This window comes from Pelophylax lessonae, assembly GCF_965119305.1.
Source record: "Pelophylax lessonae genome assembly, chromosome: 8".
NCBI classification, from domain to species: domain Eukaryota; kingdom Metazoa; phylum Chordata; class Amphibia; order Anura; family Ranidae; genus Pelophylax; species Pelophylax lessonae.
Window position 1 is genome coordinate 78175281 of NC_138775.1, and position 18196 is coordinate 78193476.

An 18196-nucleotide genomic window follows, 5' to 3' on the forward strand; every position below is an offset into this window, starting at 1 on the left:
TATTTGATCACCTCTGCGCTTTTCATTTTTTGCGATATTAATAAAATAGTGACAATTTTGACAATTAAAAAATATCCAATATATTCTATTTTTGTCCTATATTTAGGCCAAAATGTATTTAGCTACATGTCTTTGACAAAAAAATTCTCAATGAGTGTATTTTTAACCGCTTTAAGACTTTAAGAAGATTTTACCCCATTCCTGACCAGGCCATATTTTACGATTCGGCACTGTGTTAATTTAACGGACAATTGCACGGTCGTGCGACGCTGTACCCAAATAAAATGTATGTCCTTTTTTTCCCCACAAATAGAGCTTTCTATTGTGGGGATAGAAACAAACTATTCAGTGGCGGAATAGGAGCAGCTGCACCACATAGTTATCATTTTTTACATAGAAACTACTTTTTTTTTTTCATACTATTATAACAATAGTAATATAATATCGTAATATATGATTTTTTTTTTTTTTTTTTTTTTTTTTGCATTTTGTCATTTTCATTTTAAAGCACAGTAAATGCTCTATTTTCATCTGGTAACGTCAAAACTAAAAATGCAGTAATTCCCCATATGCGAATGTTCAACTTGCAAACTTTCAAAGATGCCAATGTGTTTGCATGTCCATTCATGTAAAACTGGGTACACACCATATTTTGTTTTTTCATTCAACCCAGTGGGCTGAACAAAAAAAAAATCTGTGCCTTTGTGTTCTAACAAGGGGACACTGATCAGCGCTCACAGCCATTGTCTGCAAGCACTGATCTTTGTTGGACTTATCAAGAAAAGAAGAAATACCTTTATTTGCACTCGGAGAATAACAAAACGTACAAGATGGGCAAATGTAATGTCATCACTCGGGGTCAATTCCTGACCCTGTGGCTCCATCTTCCTAGGCCGTCCAGCAGCAAGGAGAGATGGTGGAGTAGAGGAGCTCAGCTAGGGGCAGTTCCTACGTCTGAGGCTGCGATGGAACGCACGCCTCGCCCGTGGACCGCACAGGACGTAGTGACCTCAGGGGGCGGTAACGCGTTTCAGAGCATGTGCAGTAGTGCTTCTTTCGTCAGACCAATGGCAGGAAGAGCGGTTGCCGGAAGTTAAATGGAGCGTGTAACCGGAAGTAGAAATTGCGAGGAATTGAACGGCCATTTCATTTTCTATTTCTAGTCCCACTCTCTCTTTAACTTCCAGCATCTTCTCTTCCTGTCATTGGTCTGACGAAGGAGCGCTACTGGGCATGCTTCGAAATGCGTTACCGCCCCCTGACGTCACTACGCCCTGTGTGCTCCACGTGTGAGGCGTGCGTTCCATTGCAGCCTCGGACGGAGGAACTGCCCCTGGCTCAGCTCCTCTACTCCACCATCTGTCCTTGCTGCTGGAAGATGGAGCCACAGGGTCAGGAATGGACACCGAGTGATGACCTTACATTCGCCCATCTTGTAAGTTATTTTTATTCTCCATGTGCAAGTAAAGGCATTACAAGCTGCGCTTGGAGGCGCCTTCTTCTTTTCTTGCTTTATCAGTTGGGGTCGATTCTACCAATTCAGAAGGGCTGCCCCAGTGTCAGCGTGGGTACCCCCTGCATGATCACAGTAGACCATCCATCCCCCTCTCCCCCTTCACCATAGCGCCTATGTTCCATGTACTTGTTGGACCTATGAACGAGCTCCCGGAACCAAACTTATTTTGTAAGTAGGGGACTAGAATATCCTTTATACCTAACCCTTTTCCAGCATCAGTTGGTATAAAAAGTTCCTCATCCCTATGGCCAGTACAGAGGATAGGTTAATAAGTCATCCCTTTTTGACAGGTGTCTGCCAACACTTTGTGCCGCTGGTAGCTGTGAAACCCGGCTGTCACTGACAGTTTCAGTCCCCAATCAAAAAAATAATTCTCTTCAAGTTTGTATTTTCTAATTATAGTATATTTCCATTGTTCTCAGCCTCCTCCAAATTCCTTTTTTGGATAACCACTGTGATCAGGCTTGCTGTTTAGAGGGTGACTACATTCATTCTCTATGGTCCCACTGTATGTAGGAACATAGCCACCCTCTCTTGCTCGCTTACAATATGAACTAGGGGCTATGTGTGCATAGAGAAGTGTGCATAGGGAAGTGCCCATGACCACAACCAATGTTCACTGCACGTTTCAAACAAACGGAAAGACCAAATTTAGTTTGAATGAACCATTAGGTACCACAGCCATTACTGCCTCTGCATCATTCCTTGCCTGTACAGATGCTGGGAAATACATAAGGGTATCTCTCTTACAACTGCAAAAATGTGGCATGAATACCATTTCAGTAGGATAGTGATATTCCTTAACCACTTCTGGACTGCCCACCGCAGATTTACTGCGGCAGGCTGGCCCTCCTGCGCAAAACGACGTAGCTGTACGTCGGTCGCGCGCCTGCAGCTAGGGGGCAAGCGTGCGCCGGCGCGCTCCCGCCCCCACTCGGCTGCGGGGACTCTGATGCACGGGGCAGGCGGCTCCGATTGTCGCCTGCCACCCGCGATCGCTCCCCGCTGAGAGAAGAATGGTCAGCTGTTGTAAACACAGCTGACCGTTCTCTCTGGAATGATCAGAGTTCCTGTGATCCTTCTATATAGGAACACAGGTCTCGGTGATCATTTCACAAGCCTGACCCCCATACAGTTAGAACACGCCCCTAGGTACACGTTTAACCCCTTTGATCACCCACAGTATTGATCCCTTCCCTGCCAGTGTCATTATTACAGTAACAGTGCATATATATATAGCACTGATTACTGTAGGAATGTCACTGGTACCCCCAAAATTTTCAAAAATGTCAGTTAGGGGTCTGATCTGTCTGCCACAATTTTTTTTTTTTTTTTACCAAAAAATATATAGCAGAAAACAAATTGGCCTAAAATGTTAAAAAAATTGATTTTTACATTTTTTTTTTTTTTTTTTTGGGGCATATAGCATTGGGTTATATAGCCGAAAGTGAAAAAAAAAAAATAGATATTTTTTGTTTTATAGTGCAAACAATAAAAATCGCACAGGTGAATACCACCAAAAGAATGATGTATTTGTGGGGAAAAAAAGGACATCAATTTTATTTGGGTACAGCGTCGCACGACCGCGCAATTGTCCGTTAAAGTATTGCAGTGCCGAATCGCAAAATATGGCCTTTTCATTTACGGGGGAAAATCTTCCGGTCCAGAAGTGGGTAATTCATTTTAGCAGAAGGTGGGGGGAGCTGGGAACTCAAGTGCAGAGATTTGCAGATCTGAGGATTTCAGAGGTATACGATGGGAGGCATAAAAAGCTCCTGAGCAGTTGCTCCAAACTGCAATGTGACCTCATGCACACTGGACATTATAAAAACAAAAAAACACAAGTAGCATTGCTGCGTTAATGTGAGTTTTTCTGTGTTTTATATTCTCTTTTTTAGCAAGAAAACACAAGCTATGGGATCAAAAACTGGTTAGCTGCGTTTTACCGGCGTTGGAACATAGAAACATAGAATGTGTCGGCAGATAAGAACCATTTGGCCCATCTAGTCTGCCCAATATATCTGAATCCTATGAATAGTCCCTGGCCCTATCTTGTATGAAGGATAGCCTTATGCCTATCCCATGCATGCTTAAACTCCTTCACTGTATTTGCAGCTACCACTTCTGCAGGAAGGTTATTCCATGCATCCACTACTCTCTCAGTAAAGTAATACTTCCTCATATTACTTTTAAACCTTTGCCCCTCTAATTTAAAACGGTGTCCTCTTGTGGTAGTTTTTCTTCTTTTAAATATTCTCTCCTCCTTTACCGAGTTGATTCCCTTTATCTATTTAAAAGTTTCTATCATATCCCCTCTGTCTCTTCTTTCTTCCAAGCTATACATGTTAAGGTCCTTTTTAACCTTTCCTGGTAAGTTTTTACAGCTCAAAAACTGCTCTTAAAACCCACTAGTTCTGGGGGGGATTTTACAGCCAGAAATCGCCCCAGCCTATGGGTGAATGGACACATAGGATAACATGCTGGGGAGTTTACTGGCTGTAGAAAAAAATGCCTGAAGCCAAAAACAGCCGCTGTAAAAACATCCAGTGTGCATGAGGCCTAAGAGCCGGTTCACACTGGGGCGACTCAGTCGCCCTGACTTTGAAGCCGCCCCGTGCAGCGCAACTTCATCGCGGCTTGCAAGCAACTTCTCGAATAGAAGTCAATGCAGGCCGCTCCAAAGTCTCCCCCAAGTACTGCAGGAACCTTTTTCTAAGTCTGAGTGACTTGAGTCACTCTGATTAGAACGGTTCCATTGTACAGAATGGAGCGCTACTTGTCAGAAGACCAAGTCCCTGACAAGTCGTGGCAGTGTGAACCGGGACTTAATGTTTGGAGTGGAACTAAATAGCCTTTAGATAAGGAAATTGTGGTCCTTTTAATTATTTTCCTTTCATTCGTCAAATGATTTTAGATTTGGAGCAATTTGTAAATAAAGTGTGAATGGAAATGAGTTGCCCTTTATTTCACGCACAGTTTAGAGTACTTGCCTGTGATGGGTAACATCTGTTTTCTGCTTCTTTACAGCTATTTTTGGCATAGTGAAATCGTTCAGCTTGACTCAGAGTGCCAAAGGGATATTTACTGCTGGTAAGAGCTGAGTAACTAATCTGCCTGGCTACTGTGTACCACCATTTGCTGTAAACTGGAGCACTGATGATCTTTCCTCTCATGTTTTTCCGTTATTCAATATTTCATAATACCGCCACCGTTTATACTGCATTTGACTAAAGTGTGTCACTTTTTTTTTTTTTTAGTTAATAGTGGGGGAAGGATTGGCAACCCCACCATTGCTTTTTGTTATTTATTTGATATTTACCTTTTGTTTATCCCGTTGCCCATTGTCACCGGGACTAAGGCCCCTTTCACACTAGTGCGACTTGTTCCGCGATTTTGGACCGCAAAATCGCATGACAAGTCGTTTTCCATTATTTTCAATGAGCCCCATTCATATCAGTGTGTTTTTGAAGTTGCATCGACTTCAAAGTAGTTCCTGCACTACTTTGGCACGATTTTAATGCGTTTTGAGGTATATAGCACTGAGCCATTGCTCAAAATCGCGTCAAAGTCGCGGTAAAATAGCGTCGCATAAGTGTGAAAGGGGCCTAAAAGTAACAAGTTCTAAAATTTTGACATATTCCAGCTTTTTCTGCTGAAAACCAAGGCCCTGTTTACATATAAGGGATTTAGAATCGCAGCAAAAAGCACAAGGCACACTTGGGTGCCATTCATCCTGAAAAGTATCCTAATCGCAGCAGTATTTTGTTGTGACAAAACACGCATGTAAAATCACACCTGGTTCATGGCCACAATTTGGTCCCTGAGCTTCTTTGGCTTGACAAGGGAAGGGGCAAGCAAAAAATAGGGGATCCCTCACAAGGGGGGTACCCTAGAAGAAAGCTGTAACCGAGGACCAACAACGGTATAGAATTGCACAATTTATTGAAAATGGTGGTAAAGGAGATAAATTACTGAAAATAGGGAATGGGCTGCCCTTTGCGTGACACGCGTTTCCACTTGTGAATCACGTTTTTTACATTTCTAGCAGGGACTCACATTCCCACTAAACAATACAGGGCCTAGGAGGGGTTTTCCTTTCACTTCTGTCTGTGTTTTAATTATTTCCCATATATTCCAAGTAAAAGAGGTGACAAGGCTAGGGAGGGAAGTCTGCCATTTTAGGGGATGCTCTGCAGAGTCAGTTGAACTTTAGGGGATGCTCTGCAGAGTCAGTTGAACTTTAGGGGATGCTCTGCAGATTCAGTTGAACTTTAGGGGATTCTCTGCAGATTCAGTTGAACTTTAAAGTATAACTAAATTTGCAAAAATGGGTGCGCTAACCAATAAGAAAAAGGGGAGGCTGCACTTAAACTCTAAGAACTAAAGAGTAATAGAATTAAAAAAAAAAAAAAGGAAATAAGTGCGCTCTCCCAAAAACCTTAAGTGATTCTCAATTCACAAAGACCTAACATGATATACAAAAATATATCAAGGTGATTAAAAAAAATCTAGTGACCACTGGATCTATAACAGTCAAATGACTGAAAAAGAAATATGTGCAATAGTCTCTCAAATAATAAAATAACGTGATCTCTCCACACACAGGTGTACATTTATGAAACTGTGACTTTTTTTCACCGCTCACTTCTCGGCAGTTCTCCGAGGAAAATTATCACCTGGCATCCTTTTTTATGAAGCGGAGAACTTCAGTTCTCACAGGGTGAACAGAGGAAAAGTGTTTCCTCGGAGAACGGCCAAGCTTTGTGTACAAGTGAATGGTGCCGCCTGTAATCTCGTGAGACAAAGCGAGATTACCATAAATGGTGCACGTTTATTAAGCAGTGATAGAATATCACTGCTGAGTACACGTGCGTTCGACCCCCCACTAATGTTAATAAAATAATTAGTCCCCCTACATAAATATGTTTATACTGCATACACACGCATACTATATATATATATATATATATATATATATATATATATATATATATATATATATAGTGTGTGTGTGTATGTATATATATATGTGTATATATATATATATATATATATATATATATAATATATATATATATATATATATATATATATATATATATATATATATATATATGTATGTGTGTGTGTGTGTGTGTGTGTATATGTATATATACATATATATAGCAGGGGGACATGATTACTGTGTTGAGGGGTCTGAACGAGGAAGGAAGTCAATAATCTTCCTTTCCCCCTCAGTTCTCCCCCGATTCTGTCTTCTCTCCCAGATTCACCACCTCCAGGCTGGTGAATCTGGGAGTGTGAATTCTGGCACAGATCGCCCAGAAGCTGTTTAGCAGGGAATGCCACGCATGCACCGGAAGTGACGAGCGGGGCCGGTGCAGGCGCATTGACTCCTGGGAGCGATGACGTTCCGCTCCCAGGAGTCATCGCAAACCGGAAGAGACGGCGCGGGCCGCGGCCGCAGAGGGAGGAAGTGGAAGGGAAGGAAGGTGAGTATATTCTCTTCTCTAATAAGGTAAGTGACCAAAAAAAAAAAACGCAGTATCCATTTCTTTTTCAGGTTGCACTCAGCAAGCAGATGGCCCGAAATCGATTTTTTGAGGCCGGAACTCCGCTTGTAGAAAATGGAAGTCACTGAAATTCAACTCTCCAAGCACTGAAATTTCACTTTTAGGTGGACTTACCCTTTAGAGGCTACAAAGATGCATAGATTGTGTATCGCTTGATCCAAGGTGCAAAGCTTCCCAGGCTCCTGTACAAAAATAAATCCTGCAAAGACGTGTATTTATTTATTTTTATAAAGGTGAACCTAGCTTTTTAGCAGACCTTAGGAGATCAGATTTCCGTGCACAGTCTTCCGTCCCTTAGGCACAATGATAATCCCAGGGCTCATGACCTCACCCAATGCAATGCTTTGACATATATATCTTCTTTTGTGAAAAAGATTTATAGTAATATTCAGTGTTCGTATCACCTCTAAAAATGCCATAGCAATATATATTTTTTTTATTCCTGTTACATTGTAATCCTGCTGCTGATCATTTTGAGAAGCGTTCCGCCCAGGGATCATGTTTCATTGTAGTTCTCTGTGACCATTTTACTATTCTTCCTGCTTAGTCCAAACTAAACACAATGTATTTGATTTCAGTATCATCATCTGTTCTTTATTTAACACAAGGCTGCATTTCATTTTGTTTTCACCAAACATTTATTTAATCTCTGTTTTGTTTAGGACATTTTATAGAAAGTATTTGCGTTCTTTTACAGATTGGGAAATTGCCACTTGATCTCATTTAACTGGTTAAAAAGAAATTATATTCAACTATGTATTCTTAAAGGATAAGCTTACCTTTCATGATATGTTACACTCCTATCTAGGGTGTAACATGTTCAACAACCACACCCTGACCCCCCTCCTTCCCCATGACACTGGCTAAGGGATGCAAACCACGAGGCTCCATCCACACAACCATGTCCATTCATTCATATGAATCTGGGAATGAAAAAACTACAAGTACCATCTCCCTTTGCTACAGACAGGCTTGCAGTTTAAATGGGCAGCACGCTTGTAGTCCATTCACACTTGGGCTTACAAGCTGACAGCCTGTATAGAGGTACGGGCTGAAAGCTGAAGAGAGTATGTGTGTGTATGTGTATATGTATATGTATATATATATATATATATATATATATATATATATATATATATATATATATATATATAATAATATACACACACACTATCTCACAAAAGTGAGTACACCCCTCACATTTTTGTAAATATTCTATTATATCTTTTCATGTGATGACACTTTACTACACTGTAAAGTAGTGAGTGTACAGCATGTATAACAGTGTAAAATTGCTGTCCCCTTAAAATAACTCAACACACAGCCATTAATGTCTAAACCGCAACAAAAGCGAGTCACCCCTAAGTGAAAATGACTCTGAAACTGACCTGCAGCACAGTGGCCAAGACCATACAGCGGTTTACCAGGACAAGTTCCACTCAGAGCAGGCCTCACCATGGTGGACCAAAGGAGTTGAGTGCACATGCTCAGCGTCGTATCCAGAGGTTGTCTTTGGAAAAGAGACATTTGAGTGCTGCCAGCATTGCTGCAGACGTTGAAGGGGTGGGGGGTCAGCCTGTCAGAGTTTAAACCATACGCCACACATGGCATCAAATTGGTCTGCATGGCTGTTGTTCCAGAAGGAAGCCTCTTCTAAAGATGCCCGCAAACCGTTTGCTGAAGACAAGCAGACTAAGAACATGGATTACTGGAAACATGTTCTGTGGTTTGATGAGACCAAGATAAACCTATTTGGGTCAGATGGTGTCAAGCGTGTGTGGCGACAACCAGGTGAAGAGTACAAAGACAAGTGTGTTTTGCCTACTGTCAAGCATGGTGGTGGGGGTGTCATGATCTGGGGCTGCATGAGTGCTGATGGCACTGGGGAGCTACAGTTCATTGAGGGAACCATGAATGCCAACATGTACTGTGACATACTGAAGCAGAGCATGATCCCCCCTCCATTCAGAGACTGGGCCACAGGGCAGTATTCCAACATAACAACCCCAAACGCACCTCCAAGACAACCACTGCCTTGCTAAAGAAGTTGAGGGTAAAGGCGATGACTGGCCATGCATGCCTCCAGACCTAAAAGACCTTAATGGCTGTGTGAGTTATTTTGAAGGGACAGCAAATATACACTGTTTATACAAGCTTTGCACTCACTACTTTACATTGTAGCAAAGTGTCATTTATTCAGTGTTGTCACATGAAAAGATATCATAAAATATTTACAAAAGTGTGAGGGGTGTACTCAGTCTGAGATACTGTGTGTGTGCGCGCGCGCATGTGTTTATGTATGTATGTATCTTTATCTATCTCTTTTTATCTCTATCTACCTCTGCTTGAATTCTGGCTGGTTCCTGATAAACTGGTAACAATTTTCTTGTGGCCCCGTCTTTAACCCTCCCACCTGACATTTTTAACTAAAATATCGAAGGAATTAGGCCAGCCATAGATTGAAGAACCGCCCGATATTCATACCGTGTGTAGGCATGCTGAATGTACCAAGTTGATCGATCAGCTTGGGTACAACCAGCCTGCCGGATTGACTTGTGATTTATCGTTAGCGCCTGCTATAGCTGCTAGCAATAATCACTGGCTTCTCCCGGCAGGGACGGCTTCCCCCACCAGCCCCTGCCAGGAGTCAACAATTGCTCATGAGGAGGGATTCCCCTGTCAGCACTGTTGTGATGATGGGGGAATCTGTGCAAATTTCTTTCCTGAAACCACCGTCTATGGCCTGCCTTGGAGCAGAAGATTGTAAACTGGACAGTAGCTGCATCCATTGTTCAGGTATTCTGATGGCTACTGGTGCAGGAGATTCGTCAAACCGCGCTGTATAGCGTTTTCTTTTTTTTTTTATTATTATTCAGTCTATGCATTCTGTTTTCTATGGTCAGCCTAAAGACCTTGTCACCTTGCCCCATGCAAAGCATCAAGAGCCTTCAAAATTCTTTTGTATTTGTGTTTTTTAACCTCCTCCTCATCTGCGTTTGACCTGCTAAAGGTGGGATTTTAATTCCCATAGACTTGTAGAGGAATGCAAAACCCATGTAACAGAATCAGAAGTCCTGAAGCCCACACCTGGACCACCTTATTTTTACTTTTCCAGCACTCCCGTGCCCAAAGGTTTGTGTCTTCTGCAACTTACCCAGTACGTCTGTGAGAGCATGCAAATTCCTACTATCCTTTCCTCAGGCCTAGCAGAGAATTGCACAATTGTCATATGATGGAGTGGATGATGTCACTGTTAACTTTGAGAGAGATCTGAAACCAGTCGATACAGGTTAATCTTGGTGGCAGCTGGGATGGAGGAAGGAGCGGCAGAAAGATTTATCTAAAGGTTGAAGAATGTATGTATAACCAAAACTTTTTTCTTTGGATAGAGTAGTGAAGGGGTTAAATATGTTTTTTTTCCTGTCTGTCTTGTTAGAAAGATTTCCCCTCACTTCCTTTCATGGAGATGCAACAGGAAGTGAGGTATAATCTCAGCATCAAGTGATGGTATGCCCTCCCTGGATACAGTAGTTGGTACTGGAACTGGAGTCCCTTTTTTTTAGACTGACACGATCGGACCATCTATTGCCCTCTATGGGGCGGTGGATATAAACAGACGTGTCTGTTTATACCTGCCAATATCCAATCCCGTCCCCCCAAAAACAGACTGATGAAGGATCTGTTCCCCATCCATCTAGCGCAGTGGTCCTCAACCTTGGTCCTCAGGGCCCACTAACAGGCCAGGTTTGCAAGATAACTGAAATACATCACAGGTGATATAGTTTGCTGCTCAGTGATTGCAGTATTCTAGTCTGCATCTCCCCAAGGTAATACTTAAAATCTGGCCTGTTAGTGGGCCCTGAGGACTGGAGTTGAGGACCACTGATCTAGCGGATCAGATCAGATGACAGTCAGATGTAAACAGTCTATTTACATCCGACCACCCATAGAGGAAAGCGGCTGGGTCTGTGTCCAGTCTGCATAAGTGGAGCGGACGTGGACCTGTCATTAGCCTGCTCAGCTGGATAAGATTCCCGCACTTAGCAGGCGGATCTTCTGGCGGAGTCCACCAGTTTTGAAAGAGCCCTTAATAAGGCCATACATGGGGCAAATTTTTTCCTGGAACCACAGTCAGTGTTGACAGGGGAATTCCTCCCACCGCGCAATTGTATTCTTGGGGTGGGGGTGGGACAGAGGAAGCCATTCCTGCCAGGAGAAGACAGTGATTATTGCTAGCAGCTACTAAAGCCGCTAGTGGTAATTGCATGTGAAACCCAGCAGGCTGAATTTAACTAGCAGGCACACAGACAGCAGTAAAAACTTGAATTTGTTTTTAATAGTTTCATTTTCTTTTTAAAACGAAGGGAAAAAATAGCTGTACTCACACCTTACTCATAGAGGGTTTAGGAGACATAAAGAATTTGTAAACTACCCAGACACTGTGTCAATGTGCATATTAGTAAATGGGAGGAGTTTTATTTTTTTTTATTTGGATCATGAAAATTTTGCATCTGTTATTATATATTACACATAATTATAGTAATTAGTAATTAGAAGCCATTTTGTGCGCTTTCCTTCCTAGTGTCGCTAAGTGTCTAATAATCATACTGAGAGTCAGGTCATCTAATGTAGAACATTGATAATTCCTACTAACCACACAATGTGCCTTTTGTGTATATAGATATCTTATATAATTTTCTCTTTGATGTCTATTAAATGCTCTTTTGCCAGCGATTAACAAGTGTAAATTTTTAATTTAGGTCATGTAGTTGGGTATATTTCTTCAGCAATGTTCCATATTACAGAAAATGATGGTACAAACATACTCTATTTTCAGTCATTAATATTGGAGATCTGTATCACAGACCGGGAACCGTGCTTAACCCCATCCCAGCTGCCATCTGTATATAAACGTTCTCCCAGAACAGGCGGAATTTCGAACTATCTATGGCCAGCTTAACTTTTCCATCGGCAGCACCCTCTGGAGATCCTTCTGGTCCATAGGCAGGAACTGCAGACTGCTGCGGCGAAGCTGTAGGATTTGATCCGTAACCATACTGAAAAAATTCTGGCCTTTCGTAACATTTGACTGCACTACTGCTGTGGCAGTGTGGTGTCAGGATGAAAACAAACCTTTGGCGGATATAGCTCCCATATGTCTTTTCTTTTGTGCTGCATCTTCTTAAGTGGTCAGGTAGCTTTACATACTAACACCGAAAACTCCGAACCCTCTAGTGCTCAGACAAGGGTGCTTCAGGTGCTATCTTGACAAGTAATGTTTTACTCGATGCAGCCTTCCTCAGATTGGGTAATTTTCAATCAAATGTAAAAAATACACACAGGAGGGGGCAAACTCCTAGCGCATTACTACCATAACCATTTTTCGGATCTCATAAACAGTTACATACTTACAGACATAAATAAAAAAAAAAGGCATATCGAACAACACTAGCCGTAGGTGACGTCATCTACTCCGGTGCCACACTGTTTGGAGGCTTACGTGTTTTGTGGGGGACAAGCTCCCTTTCTCAGAGCTAACCCAACCACATGCTAAGCCACAGCTTAGATGTTCATACATTTTTGGGCGCTCCTCCCTTCAAACAAGCAAATGGGTGGGGCTCTTAATGCAGTGGTCCTCAACCCTGGCCTACAGGGCCCACTAACAGGCCAGGTTTGCAAGATAACTGAAATAGTTAGGTGATATTATTTGCTGCTCAGTGATTGCAGTACTCTAGTCTGCATCTCCCCAAAGTAATACTTAAAATCTGGCCTGTTAGTGGGCCCTGAGGACCGTAGTTGAGGACCACTGTCTTAACCACTTAAGCCCCGGAAGATTTTACCCCCATTCCGACCAGGGGGTATTTTGCGATTCGGCACTGCGTGACTTTAACGGACAATTGCGCGGTCGTGCGACGCTGTACCTAAACGAATTTGACGTCCTTTTTTTCCCACAAACAGAGCTTTCTTTTGGTGGTATTTGATCACCTGTGTGATTTTTTGATCACGCGCTATAAACAAAAAAAGAGCGACAATTTTGCAAAAATAGCAATATTTTTCACATTTTTTTTATATGAAATTCCCCAAAAAAAAATTTAAAAATCAAAATTTTTTTACTTTTTCGGCCAATTTGTTTTATGCTACCTATGTTTGGTAAAAAAAAATCGCAAAAAGCGTATTTTGATTGGTTTGCGCAAAAGTTATCGCGTTTACTAACAAAGGGAAAGATTTCAGTCATTTTTGTTGTTTTTTTTTTTAACGTGTAATGGCGGCGATCTGCGATTTTTTTTTTTTTTTTTTGCGGTACTGCGACATTGGGGCGGACAGATCGGACCCTTGACTGACATTTTTGACACTTTTGGGGTTACCAGTGACATTTCTACAGTAATCAGTGCTATATATATGCACTGTTACTGTAAAAATACACTGGTAGTGAAGGGGTTAACTTTATTTGGGAGGGAGGGGCTGTGTGTATCCCTAGGGGCGTGCTTTCTACTGTGATTGGCTGGGGCTTGAGCTGTATGGACACTGATCAACGGATCTACATACTAGATCCGAGTGATCAGTATCCTAACAGCAAGGAGAATGACAGGTGGCTTGTTTACACAAGCTGCCTGACATTCTCCCTCTCCCCCGCCGATCGCCGAGTGACCGGCGGACATCGGGTCCGCCGGTCACACGCGCGGGGGGGTCCGTGACCACGCGGGAGCGCGCCTCCGGGGGCGCGCGCTCGCTCCCTAGACCCTCACAAGCTAGTGACGTAGCCCTACGTCACTTTGCCTGTGAGGGGCTGACTGCCGACGTAGATCGGCGTTAGGCAGTCGGCAAGTGGTTAATGGCTTAAGTAGACCAACCAGTGGCTAGCAATACCACTACCTCCAAGCCATTGCCCATATACACCTGTGCCATTAGCCCCCTACAGCAGAGACACCCATCAAAAAGGGAATGTAAACCTCCACATGTCCACCCCTACATGTAGCCACTCAAACGGGCACAACTGTTATACACACATTCAGGCTTATGAGGTATGGCTAAGTGACTACAAACATTATCCAGCAATATTGGCATCATAAATACAGTGGCTCACAATAGCCCTTTTCAAACCCCCCCCCCCCCCTCCCGTGCACTGCATGGGGGTGCCATTAAGAGAGAATTTTCAGAGCAGCACATTTTGGTTGCGGGAGTGGGAACAGGTGCGATTCCTGGACCCGCAATAGTGTGAACTTAGGCTTAGTGCAGGTGCAAGCATAATGAATTGCTCCAGCACATATTTTTTTATTGGGAGACCATATTTCTGTTTTAACCAATGCATACTGAAACTACTAACTTTGGCCTAGACATTCATGTCTTAGCGTCCCCTGGTCATGTGTTAAATGCAACCTGCCAGGGTAGAAGTAGAAATTGTCATAGTTTGTTTTTCTTATTTTATTTTATGATGAAGCAGGCAGGGTTGTTATCCATATGTATAAATATTCTTTCCGAACCACTGAATGCATTTTAATACTTGCTACCTTGTTTCCCTAAAATGAAGACTGAGTCTTATATTCATTTTGGCAACAAAATTCACAGTAGGGCTTATTTTCGGGGTAGGTCTTATCCTGTGATGTGTTTTTGCCATTTCCTGTGCCCCCTGTCTTCTCTCCCCCTCTCCCTCCCTGCCTGTCAGGAATCCCCAGTGTAAACCAAGTTAAAAGTGGTTGTAAAATGCTATAATCCACTCTTCTAGTATTATAATGTACAATGCGTGTTTCTGTAATATTATTGTGCCAAATACCTTTGTTACAGTGCCTCTGGGTGCTTACATGACCCGCTAAAGCTCTCTTCACCGCTCCGAGTGCTGTAGAGATCCCCCTCTGACATCCAGGAGGAGAGCAGGGGGAGATCAGGTGAGCGGTGCTGTAACAAAGGTATTTGGCACAATAATATTACAGAAACGCACACATTGTACATTATATAATACTGTAATCTAGTGGATTATAGGATTTTAAACCACTTTAAACTAGGGCCTATTTTCAGGGTAGGGCTTATATTGCAGCTCTCCCCAATGATCACACTAGGTCTTATTTTCAGGGTAGGTCTTATTTTTGGGGAAACACGGTATGTGCCTGAAATGCATGCAGATTCCCCTGTACACCAAAATTAGGGCTGGTAGGGGCAGTGGAGTGAATTTTAAGTGCTGATAACACATTCTAACATCTATTTCAGGTACTGGGAGCTGGAGGTAGAAGGAATTTATGTAGGCTTACTGTAGAAAGAACAAGTATGGTAGTGTGGTAATTCTTATAGTCTAGTAAATTGGGTGAAGATAACATGGGAAGCTGGACTTCTTCAGACACGGAGTCCTAGTTTTTACTGTTTGTATAGCATGGTGGTGGGTTAAAAACCACTAAATTGACCGAGGTGCTCACTTTTTTAAGATATCATTATTTCTTTCATTTTGGTTTATAGTGAACTTGAGCGTTTTGTGTTTTGGGCACATGATATCTTACCTTTTTTGGATAATTATTAAAAGTTTACTTTCCTCTCTCTGTAGTCTTTATTTGCGATGCAAAGTCCATCTTTAAAGATTTTCTAATCCCATATTCACTGTTTTGATTGCTTTAAAGCCCAACTGAGTCTAAGAAATAGAAATCCTTGTACAGTCCAATAGGCTTCAGAATAAGACCTAGTGCACTCAGTAATCGGCACTTAGTAACAGACCTAGTCTGACATACAAGTCTAAGGACACTTGTGCTGAGGGTATGGCTGTGCTGGCATAGTGCACTGGAGGTTAGAAAGCATGTTTTAAGGCATTTCTAACCAAAAAATGGTCACAGATCATAACATACAGGGGAATAGGGCCATAGTGATAAAAAGGTGTAAGACTTTATTTGGGATGTGAGGCTCTTGCTTACGGAACTTCTTGCCTGTGTGAGTGTAATTCTGGCTTTTTGGTGCGCACAGATGGCACAGGTGTAGGGTCCAGCCCCGCTTTCTGCAGTCTCTTAAAGTCTATGGCAGGCTTATATACGAAGTAGGTGGACAAGGCTGAAGCTGTATCAAGTATTATTGGATTTAGGGCCCTATGTGTTCTTAAATGAATGTGCAAAATGCAGGTATTCTGCTTTTCAGACATTTGTCTCTGAATACAAAGGGCCCTAACACAAGTACCGCTCAGCACGGCATCTAAACAGTGTATTTTAGCTTAACATAGACCAAGGATCTTCAAACTATGGCCCTCCAGTTGTTCAGGAACTACAATTCCCATCATGCCTAGTCATGTCTGTCAATGCCAGAGTTTTACAATGCCTCATGGGATGTGTAGTTCCTCAACAGCTGGAGGGCCGTAGTTTGAGGATCCCTGACATAGACTTTGACATGCTGCAAACTTGATTGCTGGATGCTGCAGCTGTGCCTCCTGGGTGCACTAAAACACCAGGATTGCATGCACAGGGGCTATATGTCCTGTGTGCAAGGAGCCTTAGGATAGGTGTGCAGACAAAAAAAAACTTACACACCATGCCTGCTGAACTAAACTAACACACTCTAAGCTGCATTTATACCTGAGTAGGACTGTCTGATCCTAAAAGGATTTACCTTCTATGGGTGTGCTGGGTTCCCAAAACAATGTAATTGTTGTGCATGAGGATAACAAACACTTCTAGCACTCAGATTAAGGCCCTTTTCTCATGGGATGGAGCGGAGTCTGCCTGCTCAGAAGGGGATCACGCCGCTGATCCCTCGCTGAGCAGGGAGATGACAGGGCTATGCAGAGCGGGCAAGGACTGACCCCGCTCTCTATGGGGCAGTCGGATGGAAACGGACTGCATATCCGTTTCCATTTGATTGTCATCCGATCCGAACCGCTGGATGGATGGCGAATGTATTGCCATACATCTGTTTTCAGCGGATTTTGTTGGATCGGATGCCAGGCAGGTGTCAGCGGACCCATGTCCGCTGACATCTGCCTCCCCATAGAGGACAATAGGTGGCCTGATTGGGTCTGCCTAAAAAACAGACAGGCAGATCCGATGGGTCGGATTGTGTGAAAGGTGCCTTAACCCCTCGCAGCTGATCATTGCAAGAGACACTGTTGCGCAAAACATCTGACCATGTATGGCTACCATTAGGTTCTTAATGTGGATTGAGAGAGTTTAGTTCCACTTTAGGATTTAATAAAGGATTGTTACATTACATTTTTGTTCATATTATATAATACCTCCTCCTGTGTCTTTTGGCTCAATTTTCCATTAATGGATCAGTATAAAGATCATTAAAGAGGATCTTCAAAAAAAAAAAATTGTCAGCCACTACAAATACTGTACCCGCTGACATTTAATAAAAGGACACTCTCCAGGGATCCAGCACTGTCCCCACCCAGGCTGGTTCGTCGCTGGTCTTCAGGTCCCCAGCACCACCATGTCTCGTGTGGGAAGCAGACTGTCACTCCATGTGGCTTCACATGGCCCATGCACGAGATGTGCTCCACTTTGTGAATGGTCCCTCAGCCTCCTGGAATCTGTGATGTCGCAAAAAGCTGCGGTCAAAGAAGGAGGGCCAAGCGGAAGTGGGAGCAGGTACCTAAGTGTTTAAAAGTTAAAGAGGAGGGAGGAGTATTTCCCCTTTTTTTTTTGAGTGAAGTTCCGCTTTAAGACTAGTAAAAATCAATATTCTATTACTATTCTAACTAAGAATTGTTTTATAGTGCAAGTCAACTTGTATTGTTCTCTTTTTCAGGAGTTAAGAAAACTATTTCATACAGTGCGAAGAAACTCTACAAAATGATGAAGAGTCTACGACGACAATCCTCCTGATCGTTTTTTTTTTTTACTAGATTTTGTCTATTTATCTGTCCGATTTTCATTTATTAAGTATACCTAAGGTCAAAAAATGTTTTATTTTTATTTTTTTAAGTTTTGGAGCTGCATTAGAACCACTGTCCGGTTTTAAATGCTGTCTGTTCCCCCATTAGGTAGATTTACCCTCTTGATTTGTCCTGTTTACCATTATTGTGAAAGTAAAAGAAAATCCAAATCTTTGGGTTGCACCAGAAAAATAATAGAGGGGAAATCTTCTAGCAGGACGCTAGTTTTAGTGACCTGATTCCCTTAATCATCTTCCTGTTTTGGCT

At 42.5% G+C, this 18196-nt stretch overlaps 1 protein-coding gene across 1 annotated transcript in view; it reads left to right on the plus strand.

Annotated features, from left to right (window-relative positions):
• The window catches only part of TAMM41 (TAM41 mitochondrial translocator assembly and maintenance homolog), a 51794-nt gene extending 33904 nt beyond the window's left edge, over positions 1-17890 (plus strand). The window contains exons 7-8 of the mRNA XM_082266117.1: positions 4544-4606; positions 17803-17890. Coding sequence (XP_082122243.1) covers positions 4544-4606; positions 17803-17879 — 140 coding nt within the window. The 3' untranslated portion in view covers positions 17880-17890. The remainder of the gene's footprint in view (positions 1-4543; positions 4607-17802) is intronic.
• Positions 17891-18196: the final 306 nt, after the last annotated feature.